Here is a 27,223-nt window from a genome sequence, read left to right on the forward strand (position 1 = left end):
CACCTCTGCCCTGGACGCCCCAGAACCTCCTAAAACACTGTCCCCCTGACGGTGCATCACAGTGACATTCTGTGTTCATAGGAGTGAAGAACTGGCCTGAGTTCAGTATTGCATTCTGCATCATTCGCATGTATTTCTGCTTTCTCTTTTGGGTTCAGGAGGCAGAGTTTACAGGCTCCTTAGGGGTCAACAGGATAAAATGTCTCCATCACTTAGAAATTCTGGGAAGTAGAGCTACTGTTTAAATAACTTATTACCAGTTACGTAGGAAGCTGATATTTTCAAACTCCCTTTAACCACAAAGTAGCACACAAGGATAGCAGCACCAGAGAAACGAATATGAGGGCTTGGACTTGGATTCTCTGAGAATTACAGAACGTAGCTAAGGACCCTTGTTAAGCTGTTCTGTGTTCTCCTAATTCAAGACAATACTGTCCTTAACTCTTTGGCACTGATCTGATCCATCTCAAGGATATGGGACCTGCAGATCACAGAGCAAACCTTCAGTCAGGTCAACTTTCCCTGAGTATTAACTGCCTGCAGGCGACAGCTTAAAGGAGATAATCAGACAGATTGCATGACTCAAAGAGGAAGCCTGTATTGGTCACCTTCGCCTATAGCCTGCCTTGTGAATACCTGCCCCGAGTGGAAAGGAACTTTCATTTTCCTTCGGCATCTTCCTTTCGATATTATTTGTAACAGAACTGAACCCACATTTCACTGGCAAGAGGGAAAATGTACAATAAGCAAAATCTGGTCAAAATCCTATTTGAACAGAAATAACATGAGGTATAATTTTAGAAACCAAAGACTATTTTTTGCCTTTCCCATGATCATCTGTGGCATATTATTCAAATGTTCCCTGCTCCAGAAATATTTTGGAAATCATGTGGTTTTGGGACTCCCTGAATTGTTGGGCCACTGACATCAAAATATCCACTAACAGCGACAGCATTCTTCTAATTATAAGAAAGTAACTTAGTTGACTGGAAAATAAAAACCACATACACACACGCACGAAAGCACAAGGAGAAAATAACTCAAACCAAATCCTGCCACGAAGGGATAATCAGTCGTAACATTTTGAGGTTCAAATGCCATGCGTTTGGGATTATAAGAATGCACTTCAACAGAATTAGGACCAGCCCTATGATCTTTAGCACCTTTGTTTGCATACGGAATCAAGAATGTCTTCCCATGTCATTTTGCTTCTAACAGGATTTTTACTGACCACATAGTTATTTCCTTCTACGTATGTATCACAGATTACTTAGCAGATCACCACTGTAGACGCTGCTGATTAGTTCTACCATTTCTTTGCTGTGTGATCCTGGGCAAGTTACTTAACCTCTCTGAGTCTTAGCTTAGAAATCAGTATCTGTTGGATGCTGATGATTATTTACCTATACCTCATTGAATTGTTGTGAAAATCAGACCAGAATTAGCCTGAAGGCACTTGGCACAGGGCCTGGCACATGTCAGCTCCCTCCGGACATGTTTGGCATGGTGCCTGGAACACGTTAGACCCTCCTGCATACACTGGGAGAAATAATCTCGTGCATGATTCTCAGTGTACATCCATAATTGTTCTCCTAGGATAAATTCCTAGAAGTGGAATTACAGAATCAAAGGGTATGCATATTTTTCAGATTTTTAATACTACTACCAAATTCCCTTCCAGAGAAGCCATAATAATTTATATTTCCATGATAACAGGCACTTTCCTGTACTCTCACCAATATTTGGTATATTATTATATTTTTTAAATCTTGAAAATTTGATAGGTGAAAATGCTTCAATTAACATTTTGTGAATAATGATTTCACATTAAAAGTCATTTCTATTTTTTTCTCCTGTGAATCACTTACTGGTTTTTGTGGGGGGTTCTTTGCTTTTCTTTCTGTCCACTTTTCTAGAGTGGGTACATCTCTTTTCTCAATGATGTGAAAGAATTTCTAACAGAGTAAGGAAAGACAGCCTTCACGTGTGATGCTGTAAACGTCACCTTGCCCCCAGCCTGTCTTTATTTTCTTGAAGGTCAGAAATCTCATTTTCACGTAGACAAGTCCATCAACTGTTTCTTTTATGAGTTATTTCCTCTTTCAAGTTTAGGAATGCCTTCTCTATCCTGAAACCCAACGGTCAGCTTTTTTTTTTTTTTTTTTTTTTAATTCTAGCATTTTTAGGTTTTGTCGTATCTCTTTTATTTATCAGTAATTCACTTTAGAACATCATGGGAACTTACTCTAGAAGAATTTTAAATTGTACTAATAAGAAGGCAGAAAGCTATCCACAAAATGAATACTCTATCACCATGGGCATTTCTGAATAGCACAATAATATCTGTGGGTGATCCGTGTTTACAGATTGCCTGATAAAGGAAAGCTGTGACGAATGATCTGCAAATCCTCCCTTGTCCCATCTGACTGGACAGGTATGATGTAGGTAGAGTCACTTCCATTTTGACTTAATGGAGACAAGAGACTAAGCCCTAAACTTGGATATATACTCCATTTCTTCCAGCCAGAAACTCTCCGTGGTCTAGGTTATTTAACGATAAGATGTGGCTGGAAATACTATAAAGTTTGTGTCTATCTTCATACCCATGATCACGCATACACTGACTTCTTGTCTATCCACGAATCAGAGTCTCTTCCCCTTAATTCTTCCCTCCACCAAAAACAGGGTTTTTTAGGGAACTTCCTTATCACAGAAACATACATACTTGAGCAACGGGATGAGAAATAAAAAACGCAAGTAAGTGGTTTGAAAAATCAGAAGCATGCCACATGTAGCAAATAAAGCGAATCTAGCCTGTCCCTCAGAGACAGAATCGTGCCAACAAAGTAGAATTTGGTGAAGGCAGATGAGCCCCCAAGGTATGCCTTTCAGAATTTCTGAATAACTTAAGATGTAATTCACAGAAAAGCATTCTTTTGAGAGAGAATAATCGGAACAAATCTGACAAACACATAGCAAAACCAGGTTCCAGGCCATGCAGTCATTTAAAGAAACAAAAAAAAAAACTGAGTTTCGAGGAAAATGTCCAATGTTTTACAATGAAGAGCACACAAAGCTGTCAGCCGATCTGAATCTTCATGCATTTGAGAAGCAGAATGGAAGTCAGAGATGCAACTGTGGTCTGAACAATACTTACAAGATTGCAAGTTTACCTGACTTTTCTAAATTTCCAAGCAGCTAACAATTAAGAAAACAAGAGACATTCATTGATTTGCAAATGTTTACTACACATAACACCACACAACACAAACAGAATCTATTATTGTGACCCACACAGTGCAAACATTTTCCCCTCAACCATTTGGGGAAAAAATGCAAATAAATGCTGCTATAGACGAAGGAACTGTGCTGTAAAACTGACAATATGTGATACTATCAAATGGGGGGAAAAAAAGACAAAGAAGAGGAAGAACTACACAGCACACCAGACCAATGGCCATTAATACAACTATGGATTGGGGGCATATAAATGGAATTGGTCAGCATTTCAGTTTAGATGTGTCATGCGTGCGACTTAATTGTTCAAGAGGAAGTAATCATGTTTGGAAAGAAAAGAATCCAATCAGGAGAGTGCAGGATTTGATGGGATGGTATCAAGCTTGGAGGCAGAGTGTATGCACACACGTGGCATTCCCCCTACACACACACTCACACTCACACTAGACCAACAAACAAGACCCCGTTCAAGGTGAGGGGCCCATCGATGATTTGGCAGCTCAGCCTGAGGGTCAGAGGCCAGCACTGCCCGTTTCTGCAGGATCACCAAGCTGGGACCCACAGCAGAACTGGGACACGTCCTAGCCTGGGAGCTCAGAGTATGTGAGTCGGAGTGAAATGGGCTAGAAAAGACCCAGTCCCTGGGGTCCTAAACAGCTTTCTCGGGCAGCTGAAGGAAAAGGCACAAACTTCATTCCTTGATGAAACTCCAAATGCCAGGAAAGCGATCATATCAATAATTTCATTCTCTCAGAGTGAAAACAGGGCTGATGCTAATATGATGGGGACAGTTTACAAGAAGAAACTCCTCACATTCTTGTCTAAAATGTGTTCCTTTGAAAGAGCAGATCCAAAGAGAGGGATGGGGACATGGCAGGTGGGTGGTGACCTCGCTGGGGATTAACATCATACTCAGAAGCCCTCTCTTTGGCATTTACTGATACTATTCCTCAAATGTATTAATTTTCTAAAGTGTCCAAACTAAAGATGATTCGACCTTCCTTTACCCAGTCAAGGTCCTGCCTTACGTCAAGGTCACAGCGATGAAAAGGTAGGTTCAATCTGCTTTTATGGGCTTGGCCATCTGGGGACACGTCTGGAACCCATTCTCCTGACTCCCAGCTGTGTGAGCCCCGATGGGGAAAGTTTCTCACCAGCCTCAGTTTCCTCATCTGTAAAGTGAGAAAATCCTCACGGCCTCAAAAGCTGTTGTGACGATTCAATGAACATACACAACAGCACCTAGTGTAGTGCAGGGCATTGAGAAAGGAAGTCATGAATCTTTTCTACTTCTCTCTGCATGTGTTTATGTGTCCAATCTACACCCATCCACACGTGCTCTCCAACAAGAGTTCAATTAAATACTCAGAACACCAGCTCTGTGTTTCGGTTTATTGCTTTGAGACTGGAACCAAAACATTTGGATGAGCAGATTCTCTCGTGTCCCAGTTTAGCTGAGATGGAGGTTTAGGTCTTTCTGCTGGAAACAGAACGGAGTCACATTTATAACAAACATCCTTATGCTTCCACTCAGGAAGGCTGGCCGTCCTCACCCAGGGACAAGCCTGGGCTGCCGAGAGTAGAACACCCAGATGGGGAAGGGATAGAAGAGACCAAGCCAAGTCGGACACCCAGAGAAGCGGCCCTGGGAGCGTAAGAACCCCTCGAGCTCTGGCTGGTTGGAGGGCAGCTTTGAAACTATTCCAAAACAGATGTTAGAAAGGGTCAAACAGAGAAATAAGGAGGAAACCGCGCCTGGCCAGTGGTCATCACATCAGAGGACACAGCACCTTTTCATATGAGGCCTTGGCCAGGGGGAGGGGCTCACTTGACGGGTGGAGGAGGGGGCGGGGGGGAGAGTGGAGAAACGGCATCTTAAACTTTATTTTAGGCTCTATTGTTAATAAAAAATCAAGCTCAGTACGACCCATTTCCAATCAGGTTCTCCTGGTTCCAAATAGAAAGCGAGCCTTCCTTTTAAACAATGGCCCATTTGCCTCCCTGTGTGATCTGTCTCAGGTTTCCTCCCCATTCTCAGTATTGGCACCTCCTTTGCCAGAACTGAAATGCCACTAAGCTGCACAGCTATGCCTGCAAACGATGGTGACTGTCTCCTTTCTCCTGCTTGGAGCACTGACCAAAAAATCCTAAGAACCTGGCCCGACCGTCTCGGGCGTCCTCCTCTACTTGGACGGCTCACTCCCTCTCTCCCGGAGGCGAGCCTCTGCCCAGGAAGACGCTCCATCAAGATCCGTTTTTTCGACTCCAACGGCTATGGGACGGTTTAACTCCTCATTAAACCCAGTCAAACCCAAAGTCATCCCCTTCCTCTGCCCAACTCCCAGATCACCCCTTCCTGTCCGTGGTGTCACTGTTCTCCTAGGTCAACCCCAAAATGTCATTCTCTCTGTCCCCCTACGAATTCACCTTTCCCAACTCTGCTCACAGCCATCTGGACCCACCTACTCTCCTTAATGTTACTGATGGTAATTCTTTGATACAATTCCTCCAACCATCCCTGAATCCACAGACGAGAGTTTACACCTTTAAAAAGCATCACATAAGTCTTTTAAAGTAGTTGACATCTTTGACCCCTTATGTGTTATTATATCTTTATAATTATTATTATATTATTTTCTTAAAAGCACGTACCTCTTTTGGTAAAGACACTAATTTATTTCTGTCTGCATTCAAGTTGCTCAGCTTCTTAAGTTTTCCAATGTTCTTAGGTAAAGTCTGTTAAAGTAACATTTTTGTTATTAACTTAATGCATACTTTTCACATGGCTCAGAGTAAAACAGATCTTTTCAAGAACTGAGAGAATCTAATCTCATCCAGTAAGAGAAGTGACGGTTCTTCCTGAATATCAGGTGCTTTTAACACTCACTTGGGGGATGTGGCATCTAATATTTTGTATTTTTGTAGAAATGAGAGTATGTTTCAATGAAATGAGGTCAAAGGCACAGGCCTGGGAACAGAGAAACACCTGCTAAAAGAGGTAATGAAGGCTCTTCAAGTCAACAAAGTGAAATTTGCAACCTCGAGATTCATCCCTTCCCCGCCTGCACCTCTGAGAACCCCAAGAGATGGTGGCTTAGATGCCTGTGGAGGCCAGAGAGCTCAGCAGGCAGTGAGAACCCGAGCGGGGGTGCCATGAGGCTGGGGGAAGGAGGGGGGCCACCTGGGCTGGTGTGGGAGCCCACGGGGTGTGGGGGGGGGGTCTTGAACCCTGATGGAATCAGGGATGAATATTAATTTTCTAACTGTTATGACTACCATCTGTAATTCTTTTTTTTTTTTTTTTTTTGACGTGGACCATTTTTAAAGTCTTTATTGAATTTGTTACAATATTGCTTCTGTTCTATGTTTCGGTCTTTTGGCCGTGAGGCATGTGGGATCCCAGCTCCCTGACCGGGGATGGAACCCACACTCCTTGCATTGGAAGGCGAAGTCTTAACCACTGGACCACCAGGGAAGTCCCTACCATCTGTAATTCTAAACCCAGAAACAAGGAAGGAGAGCCTAGTCCCTCCCACCCAACCTGCCCGAGGAGGCCGCTGTCCTGTCTGAGGGGAGATGCTCCCGGCACACCCCGCACTACCAGCGCTACATCCTTCACCCACTCTTGCTGTCTTCTTCTGATCTTTTCACCTAAAGAGCATTACTTACTCTGTTTATAAAGAAAGGAGAAAAGGGAAGAAAAGAGGAAAAAGGAAAGTAGAGTAAAAGCTAAAGTGACAAAATATAGAGAAAAGAGAATGGCAGGAAAATAAACTAAAGAAAACAGCGGCTACAAGACAACGACAAGAGGAGAAAGGGGAGCAGCTGGAGTGGGAGGTGAAGGACGATGGGCGGAGAGGAAGCAGCAGGAGGCGAGAAGCAGCTGAGGTTTGCCGACGCCCTAGGAACCCGCCCCAGCAGGTGCTGCCCCGGGAGGATGCGGAGGCCTGGTCCAAGCCCAGGGAACCTGCACCGCCTCACCCAGCTTCTCAGATGGGGTGAGGTCAAGGTCAAAGCCGTGCTCTGGCTCCTCCGAAAGAGCATCCCCCCAGCCCCAGCGCTCCCAAGGCTTCCTGGGCCAACCACCATTCCCTCCCCCTCTGGCCCGTCCTCGGACTCCCCGATGGAGGCATCAGCACTTCCACCGACAGGGCCGGTCCCCCCCAACCCCGCCCCCGCCTCCCTGCGCCCCCTAGTGTCCAGCTCAGTCCCTGTACCCTAAGCATCACAATGGGGACACACTCTGATGGGGGACCTGGACACGTCAAAACGGATCACCTTTATGTCACATGCTTGCTTCTCAGCTCCCTTTGTTAGTTACAACGTAAGGCAATTTCCATCTGGTCTACCCAAATTACAAATAAGTAGAATCGAACCTAAGGAGCGTTTGTGATACAGAACCCACATCGTAAGTCTCCCTCTGACCCTGGAACCACACTCACCAGGAGCCGGTTTTCCGTAAGAACCAATTCCGTGAGGCTTTCACAGTCCCCAACCGCCTCGGGCAACTGGGTGAGTCTGTTCTGATCCACCTTCAAGATCGACAGTTTCTTTAGTTTTCCTGTAAAAGCATTATTCAGACTCATTAGTTATCACTGTTTTCCTGATCACACCGCCTGGTATTTCCTATGGGCTGTCCTTGCTCATTTGATTTCCTCACCCAGCTTTTCAGATTATGAAACTGTACCATTCTCACTTCGACCACAAACAGTTGAGAGTTAAAATTGTTTGTTCAGAATGTCAAAAACAGTCAGCAATTAGCGGCAGATCCTTTGGAAAGTCACTACCTAAAAATATGTCAAAGCCCAAAGATTTCAGGAAAAAACAAACAGCTGGCTCTTGATGGATCTTTAAGAACAAGAAATGTCTCGTGTACAGAGGAGAGACTTTAATGTTACTCTAACAATCATCCTCACTAAAAACAAAAGACAGCACAGTGCAGTTTATTCTATCACCTGTGAATGACAATGACTCAGTGAAGATCCCTACAATGAAGTATTTCTATCAATGCAGAGTCAGATGGTAATCTTTGGGCTTCCCTGGTGGCGCAGTGATTAAGAATCCACCTGCCAATGCAGGGGACACAGGTTTGAGCCCTGGTCCAGGAAGATCTCACATACCGCAGAGCAACTAAGCCCGTGAGCCACAACTACTGAGCCTGTGCTCTAGAGCCCGCGAGCCACAACTACTGAGCCCGCGCTCTACAGTCCGCGAGCCACAACTACTGAGCCCACATGCCACAACTACTGAAGCCCGCTCACCCTAGAGCCCGTGCTCCACAGCAAGAGAAGCCACCGCAATGAGAAGCCCACGCACCGCAACGAAGAGAAATTCCCGCTCGCCGCAACTAGAGAAAGCCCGCACGCAGCAACGAAGACCCAACGCAGCCAAAAATAAATAAATTTTTGAAAAAAAGATGGTAATCTTTGAAAAGCCACATTAAGACTGATCTATTTCACTCTGGGCGGGGAAAACGGACTCACGGGCAATGCCCTCAGGCCACGGGAAAGGAACTGGGGTTTACTGCAGCCTCCTCAGCCCCCGCGGGATGGAGGAGATCCTGCATCACCAGATTCTCACTTTCAACTACTACTTCGTCAGGGGCTGAGCCTACAGAGCAGAGGTCCTTGTTATCCACAGAGAGTGGCCGGCATGATGACACTGTCCCCAGGAAAATCGGAGAACAGCCTCTATCATAAAAGAGACATAAAGCTGGAGACGTGGAGATGCTGAAAGGATGAACTCGCTTTGCGTGCGGTCACGGGGCAAGGCAGGGGAACTCACCAATTGCTAGGCTCCTTGTGTAGCATAATCAGTACCAACTAACACTGTCCCCAGGGAGTCCCCCCCAGTCCTCAGGCCAGGAGACCCATATCCTCTGCGGGGCATGGAACCCTACAGCTGACAGAGCTCACTCCAAGAGTCTCCTCAACAACATCACTGACAAGTGGTCCGACAGCCTTTCCTCGAATACTTCTAGTGACAGGAGGCTCATTTCTTCACTAAGCAGCCCAAACTGATTCATAACAGATGTATTTTAAGCTCTTTCTTGAATCGAGATTCGCAACCCTTTCCTTTCACCCACTTGAACTAGAAGACGGAATAAACCTCCTACCTGACAGCCTTTCAAAGGCTTGACATCAACCGTCTCAATGCCTCCTATTTCTCTCTTTTCCCAACGACAAAACATCCCCAGTCCCTACAACTGCTTTCCGATGCCATATATGATTCTCAGCAAACGTTTCTACCTGGAGTCAAAGTCCCCATCAATTTCCCAACCAGCCTCAACCAAAAGGCAGAGTCTGTATTTCCGCCAGGTCGCTATTATCGTCTGGACCAAATACCAGAAAGAAAGGGGTCCTCTGTCACACAGCTTCTCCAACTACTGAAAATCTTTCCCAAACTCCCTTTGACGTTCTGAATCCAAGTTAAGTGAAGGTCAAAGACAGCTATCCTATGACAACCACACAGTTAAATATAGTTTCTTATAATTTCTAGGCAGCTTGGCTATGGTGGAGCTGACAGCCTATGTCTGTTTATACCTTCTCTGTTTGCATTTATTTTCTCACCCTGGGCTGTGTTCCTTTATGGTAAAGGAAAGGTTTAGACTGTTTTTTAAAGGAAATGGCAAAGAATGGTTCAAGGAAAAGATGATTCTCGATAGACCAGAAAAGGCTCCAAACAACACCCACTCTCCCTGTAACAGCCCTTACCTGGGTCGCACCATAAGGTCAAAGGTCGTTTCGCATAAACTATTTACGATGCTCAATTAGAAATGTCTTAGTGGTTGTTCATATGTCCGAAACACATTCTGTGATTTGGGCTAATCCCTACCGAAATCATGGAAACAAGATGCGGAGGAAGTAGACAGGGGCCAACACTTAAAAGTAACAACACGTATAACTGCTACCAGACCAGGGCGACAGAAACGCTTGCATATGGAGAAACTTTAATTGTATTAAATATTCCTTGCTTTCCTTCTTTAAAAACAAATGACTGAAGGAATCACGTCCCCAGCACCTGAGAAGAGCCAGCACCTTGGTAGTTATTTTCAATACTCACCAATGCCATCTGGGAGTGTTTCTAACAAGTTCTGGGAAATGACTAAATCCGTTAACGAAGTCAGGCCACTGATTTCTTCGGGAAGTCTTTCCAACCTGTTTTCAGAGACATCTAAGCAGAGCAGGTTCTTCAGATTTCCTATTTCCTACATCAACGACACAGGAAAAGAAAGTCATGCCTGAACCTGCCACGGTATGGAGGAATTTGTTACAGCGATTTTTCAAAATCGAATCCCAGAGTGGTCCTAAGGATGTTTCCTTAGCGCCGGTGTGAGTGTGAAGGCAGGGGTAAGTTTCCAGACCCCCTTCCAATGAAAGCCGAAAGCGGTGTGAATCACACACACGGAGCTGGGAGGGACGCCAAGCCCTCCGACGTCACGCAGGTGAGGAATCACTCCCTTAATAAGATGAGGAGGTTGGCACCAAGAGAAGATGAGTCTTTTTAAGGTCCCAGAAATTAGGGGAGGAAAAAAAAAAGGAGGCTAGAATCCAGTTCTCCAAGTTTGGAATCAATCACTCAGAAGGCAGCTCGCACTTGAGAGTGAGCCTGAGATGTCCTGGAAGGAAACCGTCCACTTTCTGTCTCCCGTGACAGACAGCTCTTGTTACGACATCGGTGTGTCTGCTCCCCAGCCAAACCGGAGCACACAGACCCGCCGACACCGTTGACACCCGAGACAAGAAAGGCAGACTGCTTTGAAGCGGAAGAGCCAACCCAGGAGTGAGGGAGGTGCCTCTATGAGTCTCACATTCCATTCAAGAGAGATCGTACCCTTCCGCTCTCCAAGGGCATAGTTTCTCTCTGATAACCGCCTCCACTGTTCCGTGCCATTGCCAGTCTGTTACGTTCCCACTCGCAGTACCCTCCCACCCGGACTGGTCTGGGCATCCTCTGCCCACGTCTGTTCACAAACCATGCCTCCATCTTTCCCTCCTGGAAACGTAGCTCCAGTCACGGAATCAGACCCCTCTTCTAACTCCAGTGGCTCCCTGATGGCTACATAAGCACAAACTCCTCAACCGGCATTGAACTGGGTCTGATCGATTCTTCCAAGTTTATCTCCCACCTAATATACCTCCTGTGAGCCCCACCCCTGCATTTCCTGCCTGTAGGAAATCAGACTACATTTCTACTAATTTCATGCCAGGCCCCTGAGGTTCTTCTACTTTTTCATTCATTCCTTTTAACAATGGCTTTGTCTCCTTTTCTTTCTGTCATCTGTGAAGACAGGAAAATAATTCTGATTATCTGGGACTGTCTGATGTGTTTAGTCCTGGCTTAACAGAAGGTTATACAAGCAGGCAAATGAGATATTGAAATAACCATTAATAACATGACCAGTGGCGTGTTAATTTCTTTGTGTTTGGGACATGGCATTTTGCACATAATTGTTTATGTACATCTGTCCACACATATACTCTCCCCCTGCATGTCTAATAGCTGATATTTTCAATTTTATTAAAGTATAGTTGATTTACAATGTTGTGTTAATTTCTGCTGTACAGCAAAGTGACACAGTTATACATATATATATATATATATATATATTCTTTTTCATATTCTTTTCCATTCTGGTTTATCACAGGGTATTGAATACAGTTCCCTGTGCTATACAGTAGGATCTTGTTTATCCATCCTATATAGCTGATACTTTATTACTTTCTTAATAACTTCCTGGCATCTTCCCCTCATCCTTTGACTCTTAAGTAACTACAATCCTCTCAATCAAGATTTCTCATAATTTCCTAGAGAAATCTAAGTGTTAATCAAACCCTTGCCCATATCAGTTACTGTTCTGTCCTATCCTTTTCCCAAATGCAGCCAAGACCTCAGAAATAGACTCAGATTAGTTCCTTAGTTGCATTAGTCGTGGGTGATGTCAATGGTAATTCCAGCACTATTAACTACAACAATTAGAATTTTACTTAAGTGCTTTTTTCTAGTGTTAGGCTTCCCTGCACCGATACACATTCCCCACCCGAAGTGCACGGTCCCATCACGGCAGGTTCACACAGCCCAGCAGACAGCTTCTGAATTACAGTAAAATACACACACCTAGACCATCATGAAATATATTCTGACTTTAAACCCTGGCTGTAAGAGATACCAAAGAGTAAAATTCAGTAATAGTTGGAGAAAAACAAAGTAAGGGGAAAATGCCCGTGTGTTGTTGTTTGTTAGTTCAAGTTTCTCTTTCAACTGGCCAGAAAGCGGGTCCTGCTTGCTGGGACCCACAAGGTGACCACAACGTACTCAGAAGCCCACACGAGACTCCATTTCATTCCGAACATGGTTCTCACACGTGGTAACAGCAGGAAAAACATGAACAGCGTGTGACATTCCAGCTAAACCATAGCAACACTTGGAAAAAATATGAAATAAAAGCTTTTTGCACTGCTTTTACATCAACTATATTACAGGGCAAAATGGGTTCAACCTATCCCAAAGCACTAGGCATATCACAAACAGTGGCAGAAACTTCTACCATCACAATCCGGCATCCTGGTAACTTCCAAATTTGCTGGGCTTCAAGCAGGCAAGCCAAGCATAAAGCAAGGATGAAATAAAATGCAGACTTCACAAACTAAAGGATATATTTACTATCTTTAGAAACGGTGGGTTGAGGCTTTCAGTTTTTCTACAGCAATGCAGCACAATGAATGCTCAATATATTTTTCCAAATCTGCTTTTTCGACTGATGTTTTGGTTTTCAAGATCCCTCCTACAGAAAATCTCATGTAGAGGCAGGAAGCACATGAAGGCGGTGGTGGTTTTACATTTTGGGGGAGACAGTGTGAAATTACCACTCACCTGAGGTAATTCTGACAGTTGATTTCCATCCAACCAGAGATCCTTTAGATGTAAGAGAGCGCCAATCGATTCTGGCTAAAACAAAAAGCAATGTTATGGTAACAAAGCTCCAATTTCCAGCCTTCCATTAAGAAAGAACCCTAATTCAACAGTTAGTAATGGGGTACTGTAGAGGTCGTTTGTTGGTACTTCTCCAATATCAGCCCCCCCTTCCTAAAAGCATCCCCAACGCTCCCCAAGAATGCCAGCTGTTTCCACTGATGCCCATCATCTCTAGCCGTGACCCTCCACCACTGAATCATAACTCTTAACCTGTGTGAACTGAAGCACATTCTCTAATGCTGCCAAGCTGTATCCGTGGAAACACTGGCTTACAAGCATCCCTACAGATCTCCCCCAAAATATTTTGTGATCGTGACTAAGGTACAAGGTGAAATTCAAATCTCTCTTCAGTACAGACTTACCAAATTATATATTTCATTGTTTCCTAAATCAAGTTCTTCTAGTCTCCGTAGCTGGGTTAGAGAGCTATTAAAAAAAAACAAAAAACAAAGGGAGGGAGCGCTTAGGACTTAGAAATGCTGAGCAATATGGCATTCCTCACTTGGACTAGTTCCCCAAAATAAGATTCATCTGGATTTTATGGTCATAATTATTGCACAGGAAGGACTATTGAGAGAAGGCTGGCATCTCTCAAATTTTCCAAAAGACACAGAATTTCTTTTTGACAAGATACTGTAGTACTTTTTTTTTTTTTTTTTTTAATGCTTCAAGAAGTTCATTCAGTACATAACCCCCCCTCTCCTTTTCCCCAGAGACTCACTCAGGGAGATACGTAAGAAGATTCTCTCTCAGTTCCAGTGAAGCCAGGTTATAAAGACTAGAAATGAACAGAAGGAAAAAGTATAAGGAAAGTTCCTGAGATTCTTCCTACTCCACCCCCCCAAAGTACACACCCCACAAGGAGCAACTCTTTATTTTATTTTTTTTATAGACTAGTTTTTTGGGGGGAGGGTTTTTTTTATTTTTTTATTTTTTTTAATTTATTTTTTGGCGTGTTGGGTCTTCGTTTCTGTGCGAGGGATTTCTCTAGTTGCTGCAAGTGGGGGCCACTCTTCATCGCGATGCGCGGGTCTCTCACTATCGCGGCCTCTCTTGTTGCGGAGCACAGGCTCCAGACGCGCAGGCTCAGTAGTTGTGGCTCACGGGCCTAGTTGCTCCGCGGCATGTGGGATCCTCCCAGACCAGGGCTCGAACCCATGTCCCCTGCATTGGCAGGCAGATTCTCAACCACTGTGCCACCAGGGAAGCCCAAGGAGCAACTCTTAATAAGACCTTGTACGTCACTTCCCAGGGGAAAACATCTATGACCACCCCCACCCCCACTGAAAACAGCATCATCTCCACTTCCCAAGTTTTAATATTAAAATAAAAAGAGCAGTGTCATCACAGTAAGGCACCCTCATGCATATACTTTGTACAGTTGATATGTGAAAATAACTCTCTAGCCCTTGAAAGACAACCACTCCCAGAACCAAGATAGCAGCCAAATATGTGCTTCTAGGCTTTAGAATGTCGAAAATGTGCTGTTGCCATAAAAACAGGAAAGCCTTTAATCTCACGGAGCTCTTCTTACAAACATCAGTGAGAAACCATGCCCGTCTGAAAGCAGTGGGCCTGTCGGTCCAGAAAGTCCATGTGCTCTACTTAAGACCACAAGTTTACAGGGCGAGGGAGCACTGAGATGCAGGAGGACTCAAGTAATAACACACTCCAAGCAGTGCCCACGATGCGAGACTGATTCAATAAGCAGCGGCTGTGGTAATGTTGCTTTTATTCTTAATAAACCCCGAATGGCACTCCTTTCAGCAGCTTCTCCTGCCTCTCGGCTGTAATCCATGCCTATTAGGAACACGGTGCAAGGAGACAGATGGTCTCCCCAGATGCCGACGATCTGGGTGGCAGTGGCAATTCTGAATCAGCAGACACCACACACGTCCAAGTATGTCAGCACTGGCACGACGTACTTATTCAGTAGATCATCGGTTGGTCTATTTCTCCAGCAGGCACTGTGCTAAGCTCTAACCAATAGAGAACTCCAGCTTTTGCTAATGTCACCAGAGTAATGACCAGATGTGGAGGGCATTGACGCGTGAGCGCACAGAACACGGGGAGTCAGACATCATCCCAACTCTCTCATCTGCCTTAATCCTCTGTACTCCTTCCAACATCAAAGCCAGAATCACGGGCACTGACAAAGCCGGTTTCATAATACCAGAAAATGTAAATTTGATTTTCAGAAACAATACAATACACACGTAAAGCCCATGGGCTTGAAAGTGTATTTGAACTATACCAGGAAATGCACAGATAGGTATCTCCTCCTCCAATTTTAGAGAACTAAAACTAATTTTAGAAATTTAGAAACTGAGTAACGGTTTTCACAATTAAAGCAAGAGCAAACAAATACAACTCTTTATAACATACTTTTCTTAAAAAAAGTCAATATCTCTGCTAATAAGTAATTGTGAATTTAATATCAATTAGTCTTTCCCCAAAATGCACCCAGGTGGGAGTCGCAGCTACCCAGTTCTACTGCCTCTGGGCCAAGCCTTTACGTAGAAGAAATAGAACATGGGAGGGAGAGGGTGCAGTATCTGCCCCCAAAAGCAACCTGTAGATAAGGGGGAGACTGACATTAACTCACTGTAAAAGTAAAAACTTAAAAACGAAGGGCTTTGTTTTCAATTTTAAATGTTCCTGGAACCGCTAGCCAGTTTTATGGGGAAGGTGATCGTCATTTGGCTGTTTTCACATTTCTATTTTAAAAACCACTGATAGAATTGTCATTTTATCTACTTAATGTTCATTACTTTCATGCCTCTTTTGACCCACTAAAGACATCCACTAATGAAAGGAGGGGAAAAGTCCTTCTTTGCTTCAAAATCTTTACTCCCTGGGCATCATCAAAAGCAACTTGCAAAGAAGCAGTGTCACCCAGGCCCTGCTACTGAGTGTTGCACCAAGGTCTGCAGCCCTGGTCTGAGGCCTCCTGCCTGAAACAGAACAGAGCTGGGACCCGCCCGCCACCTGGGACACCACCTGGGGCAGGAGACGCTGGGTGGGGCACCTTACCTGTGTCATCTCCGGACCAGGAACAACCAGCACATTGTCAATACCACTGGGATGACACCATTAGGAAAGTGAGGTCCATCAGACAGCGGCAAAGCCACAATTCAAATCTGGTGAAAGCCAAGACTCTGCCCTTGCCCTGGGGAACGCCATTCTCTGGAACTCTCTATACTTTACATTTTAAAAACACCTGTCAGGGACTTCCCTGGTGGTCCAGTGGCTAAGACTCCGCGCTCCCAATGCAGGGGGCCCGGGTTCGATCCCTGGTCAGGAAATTAGATCCCACATGGCGCAACTAAGAGTTCGCATGCTGCAACTAAAGATCCCGCACACCACAACGAAGATCCCGCATGCTGATCCCATGTGTCACAACTAGGACCTGGTGCAGCCGAATAAATAAATATTAAAAATAAAATAAAATAAAATAAAAACACCTGTCAATTTAGGGCAAATACAGAAATCTTACCTCCTCAACCACACCAAGGACATTGGGGTTTTTGTAGATTTATGTCACTTTAAAAATATGATAACACATTTTGAAATTATCTCTAAATTTTGTCTTAAGGGGGAAAGGCACAGGCCACAGTTACTGAAAGCGAATCATTCTTGAGCAAAAATGCTGCAAAAACGCCAACAGGCTTGTGAATATACAGAACTTATAATAACAACATCACCTATCGTGCTAACACCCAAATATAACACCCTGTTACGTAAGAAGGTTCTGACTATAAAACCTCTTAGTTTCTATCGTTTTGGGATAGTAGGGAAATGTGGATGCATGGGTGTTAGTTACAGCGACAACAAAAAATATCCTATTTTTGTAACCTTTCAAAACTCAAAAATTAATTTAAAATAAAGTGTATAAAATAATATCCTTTCTGGGGTCATGCTTCCCCGTTATCTTAAACTATTTAAACTGAAGAAACTGGGATATTATAATCAGACTCTAGGGACCCACTGATGAAAGTTTATCTAAAAAGAGTCTGAGAGGAACGAGGGCCATCCCTCACAACTACTTGGATTTGCTTGGCTGAAGTGCTTCACCACAGCGCCTCAATTCCCCTAAAATGAATACAATCATATCTATTGCAGCAAATAAGGCATGACATATATTCCCTTCAAGTTAACAGAGCCAGTTTGGTACCTTGGTTCCTTGAGATAGCCTTGTGCCCAAGCACAATCAGGGGCCTCACAAATATGTTTGCCCCAAGTCAGGGTCTCTGAAAAGATTGCTATAAGATGCTATCAACCACAGGAGTCATCCTCTCTGCCCAAAACCTCCTCCAAGGACAGGCCTACAGATGGGGAGCGGCTGGCACTGGCCAATTTTTAAGGATACATCATCCATAATTGGTGACTCGAGGGACAACAATGAATAAAAAGCAAAGACAGTGGTTTGACTACAGACGCCCACCTCCCACGTAAGCCCAAACCTCGGAATGTAACCTGGGCTGGTCGTTCTCAGTTCAGTCATTAACTGATTCTCGAATGAAACCATGGGTTTGGTTCTCGTCAGTAACTTGCCCTGGACAGTCCTGGACCAAACACAGAATCCTACCAGCCCCTCCAGAACGTGGTTCTCCTAGGCCGTTCTAGGAAGAACTGACATAAAACACGGTCTGCTTGAATGCAGGTTTAGACCAGAGACATTAAGACCAAAATGAATGGATGAATGATCTCCCCTCCTGGCTTTTCCAAACACGGCATCTTCAATCAAGACTTCAGGATGGGAAGACGCTGGGGAGGTCGTGAAGGAAGACCTGGCTGCCACCAAGAAGGTTCTGCTACAGCTCCTGAGTTTACTGCTACCTAACCTGAGGTCGGGACTGGTCTGAAGGTGCCAGGTGCCATCTGTGCCCTTTCAGCACTTCCCTTCTGAGACTGGAGCCCTCAGCCGGCCCTGAAGATGGGCCCACAGCTTCCACTGCTCAGGCCTCCGACAGTGTAAGGAATATAGAGATGGAACTCCCATTGTAATACATAGCATGTAAAAAATGGATAATTGTCTATTCTACTAAGAAGATGTCTTATGGAATTTTAAAAAGTGACTTAAGTGCATGACTAGAAGACTTTCTAATGAAGATGTTCTTCCAGAAAATATTTTTTTGAGACAGGCAATATACCTGTAACTACCATGTGGATGACAGGCTCTTGGTGCTCCAGCCAGGCGTCAGGGCTGTGGCTCTGTGGTGGGAGAGCCAAGTTCAGAACATTGGCCCACAAGAGACATCCCAGCTCCACGTAATATCAAACAGCGAAAATCTCCCAGAGATCTCCATTGCAACGCCAAGACCCAGCTCCACTCAATGACCAGGAAACTCCAGTGCTGGACACCCTATGCCAAACAACTAAGAAGACAGGAACACAACCCCACCCATTAGCAGAGAGGCTGCCTAAAATCATAATAAGGCCACAGACATCCCAAAACACACCACCAGACGTGGACGTGCCCACCAGAAAGACAAGATCCAGCCTCATCCACCAGAACACAGGCACTAGTCCCCTCCACCAAGAAGCCTACACAACCCACTGAACCTTAGCCACTGGGGGCAGACACCAAAAACAACGGGAACTACGAACCTGCAGCCTGTGAAAGGAGACCCCAAACACAGTAAGTTAAGCAAAATGAGAAGACAGAGAAACACAGCAGATGAAGGAGCAAGGCAAAAACCCACCAGACCAAACAAATGAAGAGGAAATAGGTATTCTACCTGAAAAAGAATTCAGAGTAATGATAGTAAAGAGGATCCAAATCTTGGAAATAGAATGGAGAAAATACAAGAAATGTTTAAAAAGGACCTAGAAGAACTAAACAGCAAACAAACAGTGATGAACAACACAATATATGAAATTAAAAATTCTGTAGAAGGGATCAATAGCAGAATAACTGAGGCAGAAGAACAGATAAGTGACCTGGAAGATAAAATAGTGGAAATAACGACTGCAGAGCAGAATAAATTTAAAAAAATGAAAAGAATTGAGGACAGTCTCAGAGACCTCTGGTACAACATTAAACTCATCAACATTCAAATTATAGGGGTCCCAGAAGAAGGAGAAAAAGAAAGGGACTGAGAAAATATTTGAAGAGATTATAGTTGAAAACTTCACTAACATGGGAAAGGAAATAGTTAATCAAGTCCAGGAAGCACAGAGAGTCCCATACAGGATAAATCCAAGGATAATCACGCCAAGACACATATTAATCAAACTATCAAAAATTAATTACAAAGAAAAAATATTAAAAGCAGCAAGGGAAAAACAACAAATAACATACAAGGGAATCCCCATAAGGTTAACAGCTGATCTTTCAGCAGACACTCTCCAAGCCAGAAGGGAGTAGCAGGACATATTTAAAGTGATGAAGGGGAAAAACCTACAACCAAGATTACTCTACCCAGCAGGATCTCATTCAGATTTGACAGAGACATTAAAACCTTTACAGACAAGCAAGAGCTAAGAGAATTCAGCACCACCAAACGAGCTTTACAACAAATCCTAAAGGAACTTCTCTAGGCAGGAAACACAAGAGAAGGAAAAGACCTACAATAACAAACCCAAAACAATTAAGAAAATGGTAATAGGAACATATATATCGATAATTACCTTAAATGTAAATGGATTAAATGCTCCAACCAAAAGACATAGACTGGCTGAATGGATACAAAAACAAGACCCATATATATGCTGTCTACAAGAGACCCACTTCAGACTGAAAAATACGTACAGACTGAAAGTGGGGGGATGGAAAAAGATATTCCATGCAAATGGAAATCAAAAGAAAGCTGCAGTAGCAATTCTCATATCAGACAAAATAGACTTTAAAACAAAGACTATACAACAGACAAAGAAGGACACTACATAATGATCAAGGGATCAATCCAAGAAGAATATAAGAATTGTAAATATTTATGCACCCAACATAGGAGTGCCTCAATACATAAGACAAATACTAACAGCCATAAAAGGGGAAACCAACAGTAACACAATCATAGTAGGGGACTTTAACACCCCACTTTCACCAATGGACAGATCATCCAAAATGAAAATAAATAAGGAAACACAAGCTTTAAATGATACATTAAACAAGATGGACTTAATTGATATTTATAGGACATTCCATCGAAAAACAACAGAATACACTTTCTTCTCAAGGGCTCATGGAACATTCTCCAGGATAGATCATATCTTGGGTCACACATCAAGCCTTGGTAAATTTAAGAAAATTGAAATCGTATCAAGTATCTTTTCCAACCACAACACTATGAGACTAGATATCAATTACAGGAAAAAAATCTGTTAAAAATATAAACACATGGAGGCTAAACAATACATTACTTAATAACCAAGAGATCACTGAAGAAATCAAAGAGGAAATCAAAAAATACCTACAAACAAATGACAATGAAAACACGACGACCCAAAACCTATGGGATGCAGCAAAAGCAGTTCTAAGAGGGAAGTTTATAGCACTACAATCCTACCTTAGGAAACAAGAAACATCTCAAATAAACAACCTAACCTTACACCTAAAGCAATTACAGAAAGAAGATTTAAAAAACCCCAAAGTTAGCAGAAGGAAAGAAATCATAAAGATCAGATCAGAAATAAATGAAAAAGAAATGAAGGAAACAATAGCAAAGATCAATAAAACTAAAAGCTGGTTCTTTGAGAAGATAAACAAAATTGATAAACCATTAGCCAGACTCATCAAGAAAAAAAGGGAGAAGACTCAAATCAATAGAATTAGAAATGAAAAAGAAGAAGTAACAACGGTCCCTGTAGAAATACAAAGGATCATGAGAGATTACTACAAGCAACTATATGCCAATAAGATGGACAAGCTGGAAGAAACAGACAAATTCTTAGAAAAGTACAACCTTCCGGGACTGAACCAGGAAGAAATAGAAAATATAAACAGACCAATCACAAGCACTGAAATTGAAACTTTGATTAAAAACCTTCCAACAAACAAAAGCCCAGGACCAGATGGCTTCACAGGCAAATTCTATCAAACATTTAGAGAAGAGCTAACACCTATCCTTCTCAAACTCTTCCAAAATATTGCAGAGGAAGGAACACTCCCAAACTCATTCTGTGAGGCCACCACCACTCTGATACCAAAACCAGACAAAGATATCACAAAAAAAGAAAGCTACAGGCCAATATCACTGATGAACATAGATGCGAAAATCCTCAACAAATTACTAGCAAACAGAATCCAACAGCACATTAAAAGGATCATACACCATGATTAACTGGGGTTTATCCCAGGAATGCAAGGATTCCTCAATATACGCAAATCAATCAATGTGATACACCATATTAACAAATTGAAGGAGAAAAACCATATGATCATCTCAATAGATGCAGAAAAAGCTTTCAACAAAATTCAACACCAATTTATGATAAAAAAACCCTCCAGAAAGTAGGCATAGAGGGAACTTACCTCAACATAATAAAGGCCATATATGACAAACCCATAGCCAACATCATCCTCAATGGTGAAAAGCTGAAACCATTTCCACTAAGATCAGGAACAACATAAGGGTGTCCACTCTCACCACTATTATTCAACATAGTTATGGAAGTTTTAGCCACAGCAATCACAGAAGAAAAAGAAATAAAAGGAATCCAAATCAGAAAAGAAGAAGTAAAGCTGTCCCTGTCTGCAGATGACAAGATACTATACATAGAGAATCCTAAAGATGCTACCAGAAAACTACTAGAGCTAATCAATGAATTTGGTAAAGTAGCAGGATACAAAATTAATGCAGAGAAATCTCTTGCATTCCTATACACTAATGATGAAAAAACTGAAAGTGAAATTAAGAAAACACTCCTATTTACCATTGCAACAAAAAGAATAAAATATCTAGGAATAAACATACCTAAGGAGACAAAAGACCTGTATGCAGAAAATTATAAGACACTGATAAAAGAAATTAAAGATAATACAAATAGATGGAGAGCTATACCATGTTCTTGGATTGGAAGAATCAACATTGTGAAAATGACTATACTACCCAAAGCAATCTACAGATTCAATGCAATCCCTATCAAACTACCAGTGGCATTTTTCACAGAACTAGAACAAAAAAATCTCACAATTTGTATGGAAACACAGAAGACCCCAAATAGCCAAAGCAATCTTGAGGCAGAAAAACAGAGCTGGAGGAATCAGGCTCCCTGACTTCAGACTATACTACAAAGCTGCCATAATCAAGACAGTATGGTACTGGCACAAAAAAAAAGAAATATAGATCAATGGAACAGGATAGATAGCCCAGAGATAAACCCAAGCACATATGGTCACCTTATCTTTGATAAAGGAGGCAAGAATATACAGTGGAGAAAAGACAGCCTCTTCAATAAGTGGTGCTGGGAAAACTGCACAGCTACAGGTAAAAGAATGAAATTAGGACACTTCCTAACACCATACACAAAAATAAACTCAAAATGGATTAAAGACCTAAATGTAACGCCAGACACTATCAAACTCTTAGAGGAAAACATAGGCAGAACATTCTATGACATAAATCACAGCAAGATCCTTTTTGACCCACCTCCTACAGAAATGGAAATAAAAACAAAAATAAACAAATGGGACCTAATGAAACGTAAAAGCTTTTGCACAGCAAAGGAAACCATAAACAAGATGAAAAGACAACCCTCAGAATGGGAGAAAATATTTGCAAATGAAGCAATTGACAAAGGATTAATCTCCAAAATTTACAAGCAGCTCATGTAGCTCAATATGAAAACAACAAACAACCCAATCCAAAAATGGGCAGAAGACCTAAATAGACATTTCTCCAAAGAAGATATACAGATGGCCAACAAACACATGAAAGAATGCTCAACATCATTAATCATTAGAGAAATGCAAATCAAAGCTACAAAAAGATATCAACTCACACCAGTCAGAATGGCCATCATCAAAAAATCTACAAACAATAAATGCTGGAGAGGGTGTGGAGAAAAGGGAACCCTCTTGCACTGTTGGTGGGAATGTAAATTGATACAGCCACTATGGAGAAGAGTACGGAGGTTCCTTAAAAAACTAAAAATAGAACTACCATACAACCCAGCAATCCCACTACTGGGCATATACCCTGAGAAAACCATAATTCAAAGAGTCATGTACCACAATGTTCATTGCAGCTCTATTTACAATAGCCAGGGAATGGAAGCAACCTAAGTGTCCATCAACAGATGAATGGATAAAGAAGATATGGCACATATATACAATGGAATATTACTCAGCCATAAAAGGAAACGAAATTGAGTTATTTGTAGTGAGGTGGATGGACCTAGAATCTGTCATACAGAGTAAAGTCAGAAAGAGAAAAACCAATACCGTATGCTAACACATATATACGGAATCTAAGAAAAAAAAATGGTCATGAAGAACCTAGGGGCAAGACGGGAATAAAGACGCAGACCTAGTAGAGAATGGACTTGAGGACATGGGGAGGGGGAAGGGTAAGCTGGGACGAAGTGAGAGAGTGGCAAGGACATATATACACTACCAAATGTAAAATAGATAGCTAATGGGAAGCAGCCGCATAGCACAGGGAGATCAGCTCGGTGCTTTGTGACCACCTAGAGGGGTGGGATAGGGAGGGTGGGAGGAAGGGAGATGCAAGAGGGAAGAGATATGGGGATATATGTTTATGTATAACTGATTCACTTTGTTATAAAGCAGAAAGTAACACACCATTGTAAAGCAATTATACTCCAATAAAGATGTTTAAAAAAAAAAAAAAAAGACTTCAGGATGGAGCCTTCCCCATCAAGGCAACCTGGTCAATTCCACTCCAGCATCTCTGCATATCTTTCAGCAGTACCGAGTAAAGGACACGCTGCTGAGAACTGATGCATTCGGGGGACCTGAATGCAATTCTGTCTACTTCAGAGGCCAGGCTCTTAACCACAGGCCAAGAGAAACTCCACATGCATTTATCAGCTGCTTCAGTCAACACGTGGTATTATAGAGATGAAAGAAAGCATCCGGTACTTCTAATACTTTTACAAATGTGACCAAAGATTAGACACTGAGATGCAAAATGAGAATGACTAGTCATTAATCCTCTGACTTCTAATAATGGTATCAGCAGATTACTATACAACAGATACTAGTGCAAGCGCTTTCCAAGAATTAACTTTTATGGATGAGAAAATGGAGGCACACAGAGGGGACCTGAACAAGGTCTTCCACAACTGGGAAGGGGCAGAGCCAAGATTCACCAGGGAATCTGCATTTTTAATCACCATCTTCTGCCATCTCTCACCCTTGAGTTTGTGAAGTCAACTTTGTGAATAGGTAATACATGAACCTACATGTATGTAAAACAAAGTATCCAGTAATAAGTTTCCTCCTATCTGGTTTCCTACCACCTAGACCCTCTCACTAGAAATAACCCTTTTTGTTAGATATTTATGTGTCCACCCAGAGTTGCCTTTTATGCAGAGACAAACAGGTATGAATATATAGGCTTATCCTCCTTTTTTTTCCACACGAAAGGTAGCATCCTATACAGAGCAGATATTTGTCTCCTTTCTTATCTGTACACCCCAGTATTTTTTTAATTGCATAGTATCTCTCTATCTATATAGACCTTAATTTTTTTAACCACTCCCCTAGTAACAGGTATTTTACCCTTCAATTTTAATTTCTGGCAAATTAAATTTCTATGTGATACCATCAGGAGGACCTCATCCTCCTCGTACAAAAACCACTATTTTCTATCCTCCCTTCACTCCCACCGTTTTTATCACCAAATGGAGCTTAAAAAAAGAAAAGAAAGACGAACACCTAACAAGCTCCTGCAGAAAGAGTGTGCACAGAAGCCTTTCTTTCCAGAACACTGATCTTAATGTTCTACACAGTCCCTGAGAGCAGGCACAAGAGTTATACTCTTCTGTAAGCCAGAATGTAGGCCAACTATATTTTTAGGATTCTATTTCAGGGACTGGATGAGGGGTTACTTTAAAAAAATTTACATCTGTTCTCCACTGTATTTCAAAAATTCCTTTCTAAACCACTTGGATTTTTTTTTCCACTTCGGTGGCCAACATCATTAAGAAAGTAAAGAATAAAATAAATTAAGGTGCCCCAAGCAAACAAATGGCAGTACAATATTAAACCATTAAAATATAAAATCTGTAAACATTTACGGCAATAACATTTGACTGGAATGGGGGAGAAACACACACTCATAGTGTTTCTGCTTTTTTAATACCAGATTAGTATTTAAGAAATCTCTAGTTACAAACTTCCTTATGGTGGCTTTGCTCTAGAAATTCTTCTAAAAATTGTTCATTTGGTTTTTGGAACAACAAATATTTTACAGAAATTTCCGGGCCTCAAAAAAAAAAAAAAAAAGACCATTATATACAGTAACAGTTTTCAAAAAGATTTATTCCTCTCAGGCAGCACGTACTAACAGGTTACCATTCCCAAGGGCAGCAGACACAAAATCACAACCACACACTTGACTTCAATCTGCCAGAGAACCCAGGGCTTATCTGCTTCTTCCACTTCTATTAGCAAACGGTCACAATCAAATCTTTATTGATAATAACCATTTAGTGACTGACCACTGGGTTTTGGGCACCATGCCAGTCCATTGCTTATATTTCTTCTTCTTAAAGAATGCTCTTTTTCGAGGAGAAAACTTAATTAAACAGAGTAGAGATGTCTAGACATATTGAGGCTAACTTAACTTTTTTTTTTTTTCTGATGGCACCAGTTTCTTTAATGGCAAAGGATATGGAATCTCATGGAGCCAGATATACAAAGTCGAGACACAGCAGCTCCCGATGGAGGCAGAGCCTCCCCAGATTCTCAAAATCCTCCACAAGTTCCCGATGGGGCTTCTGTATCCTCCCTACCCCACCCCCACCCCTCCACAACACCTGGACCTTTTGGAGGCTCTGGCTGTGCAGACCTGCTGATCAACAGGTGCCAGTAACTGAGACGAAACGACCTCAGCACATTGCCTGTAAGGCTACCTTAGGGAGGAGTTCCTGCAAGAATAAACCTAGGTCCATTTCCCAGGTGTAGCATCATCCCTCAGCAGCACCAGGCTCAAGTTTGCCTAACGTCCACTCTTTTTTTTTAATTGAGATACATTTCACATACTATAATATCCACCTTTACAATGTGTACTATTCGGTGGTTTTCAGTATATTCATAAGGCCGTACAAACATCACCACTACCTAATTCCAGAAAATTTCCATCATCCAAAAAGAAACTTCAGACCCACCAGAAGCCATTCCTTATCCGCACCCTGTTCCCCTCACCCTGGCCCACCCAACCTCTGCCCCTGGCAACCACTAATTTAATTTCTGTCTCTATGGATTTACCTATACTGCACACTTCATATAAATGGAATCATACAATGTGTGGCCTTTTCTCTCTGACTTCCTTACTTAACATGTTTTCTAGGTTTATCCACATTGTAGCATGTGTCAGTACCTCACTACTTTTTATGGCTGAATAATATTCCATTACATAGACGTAAGCACATTTTGTTTATCAGTTCATCACTGATGAAAATTTGAGCTGTTTCTTCCTTTTGGCTATTATGAATGATGCTGCTATGAACATCCGTGCACACATTTTTATTTATTTATGTATTTATTTTTGGCTGCGTTGGGTCTTCGTTGCTGCATGCGGGCTTCCTCTAGTTGCGGCGAGAGGGGGCTACTCTTTGTTGTGGTGCACGGGCTTCTCATGTTGCAGAGCAAGGGCTCTAGGCCCGCAGGCTTCAGTAGTTGTGGCACACGGGCTTAGTTGCTCCGTGGCATGCGGGACTCTTCCCGGACCAGGGCTCGAACCCATGTCCCCTGCATTGGCAGGCGGATTCTTAATCAATGCGCCACCGGGGAAGTCCCTGTGCACACATTTTTTTATAGACGTATGTTTTCTTTTTTTTAATATAAATTTATTTATTTATTTTTGGCTGCACTGGGTCT

At 42.5% G+C, this 27,223-nt stretch overlaps 1 protein-coding gene across 4 annotated transcripts in view; it reads right to left on the reverse strand.

Annotated features, from left to right (window-relative positions):
• LRRC1 (leucine rich repeat containing 1) overlaps positions 1-27,223 on the reverse strand; it is a 127,055-nt gene that overhangs the window by 14,979 nt on the left and 84,853 nt on the right. For all 4 annotated transcript variants that reach the window (XM_082347196.1, XM_082347195.1, XM_082347193.1 and 1 more), the window contains 6 exons: positions 13,934-13,990; positions 13,575-13,638; positions 13,111-13,185; positions 10,300-10,444; positions 7,680-7,798; positions 5,890-5,973 (listed from right to left, as the gene is read on the reverse strand). In XM_082347196.1, the coding sequence (XP_082203322.1) occupies positions 5,890-5,973; positions 7,680-7,798; positions 10,300-10,444; positions 13,111-13,185; positions 13,575-13,638; positions 13,934-13,990 (544 nt within the window). The remainder of the gene's footprint in view (positions 1-5,889; positions 5,974-7,679; positions 7,799-10,299; positions 10,445-13,110; positions 13,186-13,574; positions 13,639-13,933; positions 13,991-27,223) is intronic.

The sequence above is a fragment of the Balaenoptera borealis genome, assembly GCF_965194805.1.
Source record: "Balaenoptera borealis genome assembly, chromosome: 12".
NCBI lineage: Eukaryota > Metazoa > Chordata > Mammalia > Artiodactyla > Balaenopteridae > Balaenoptera > Balaenoptera borealis.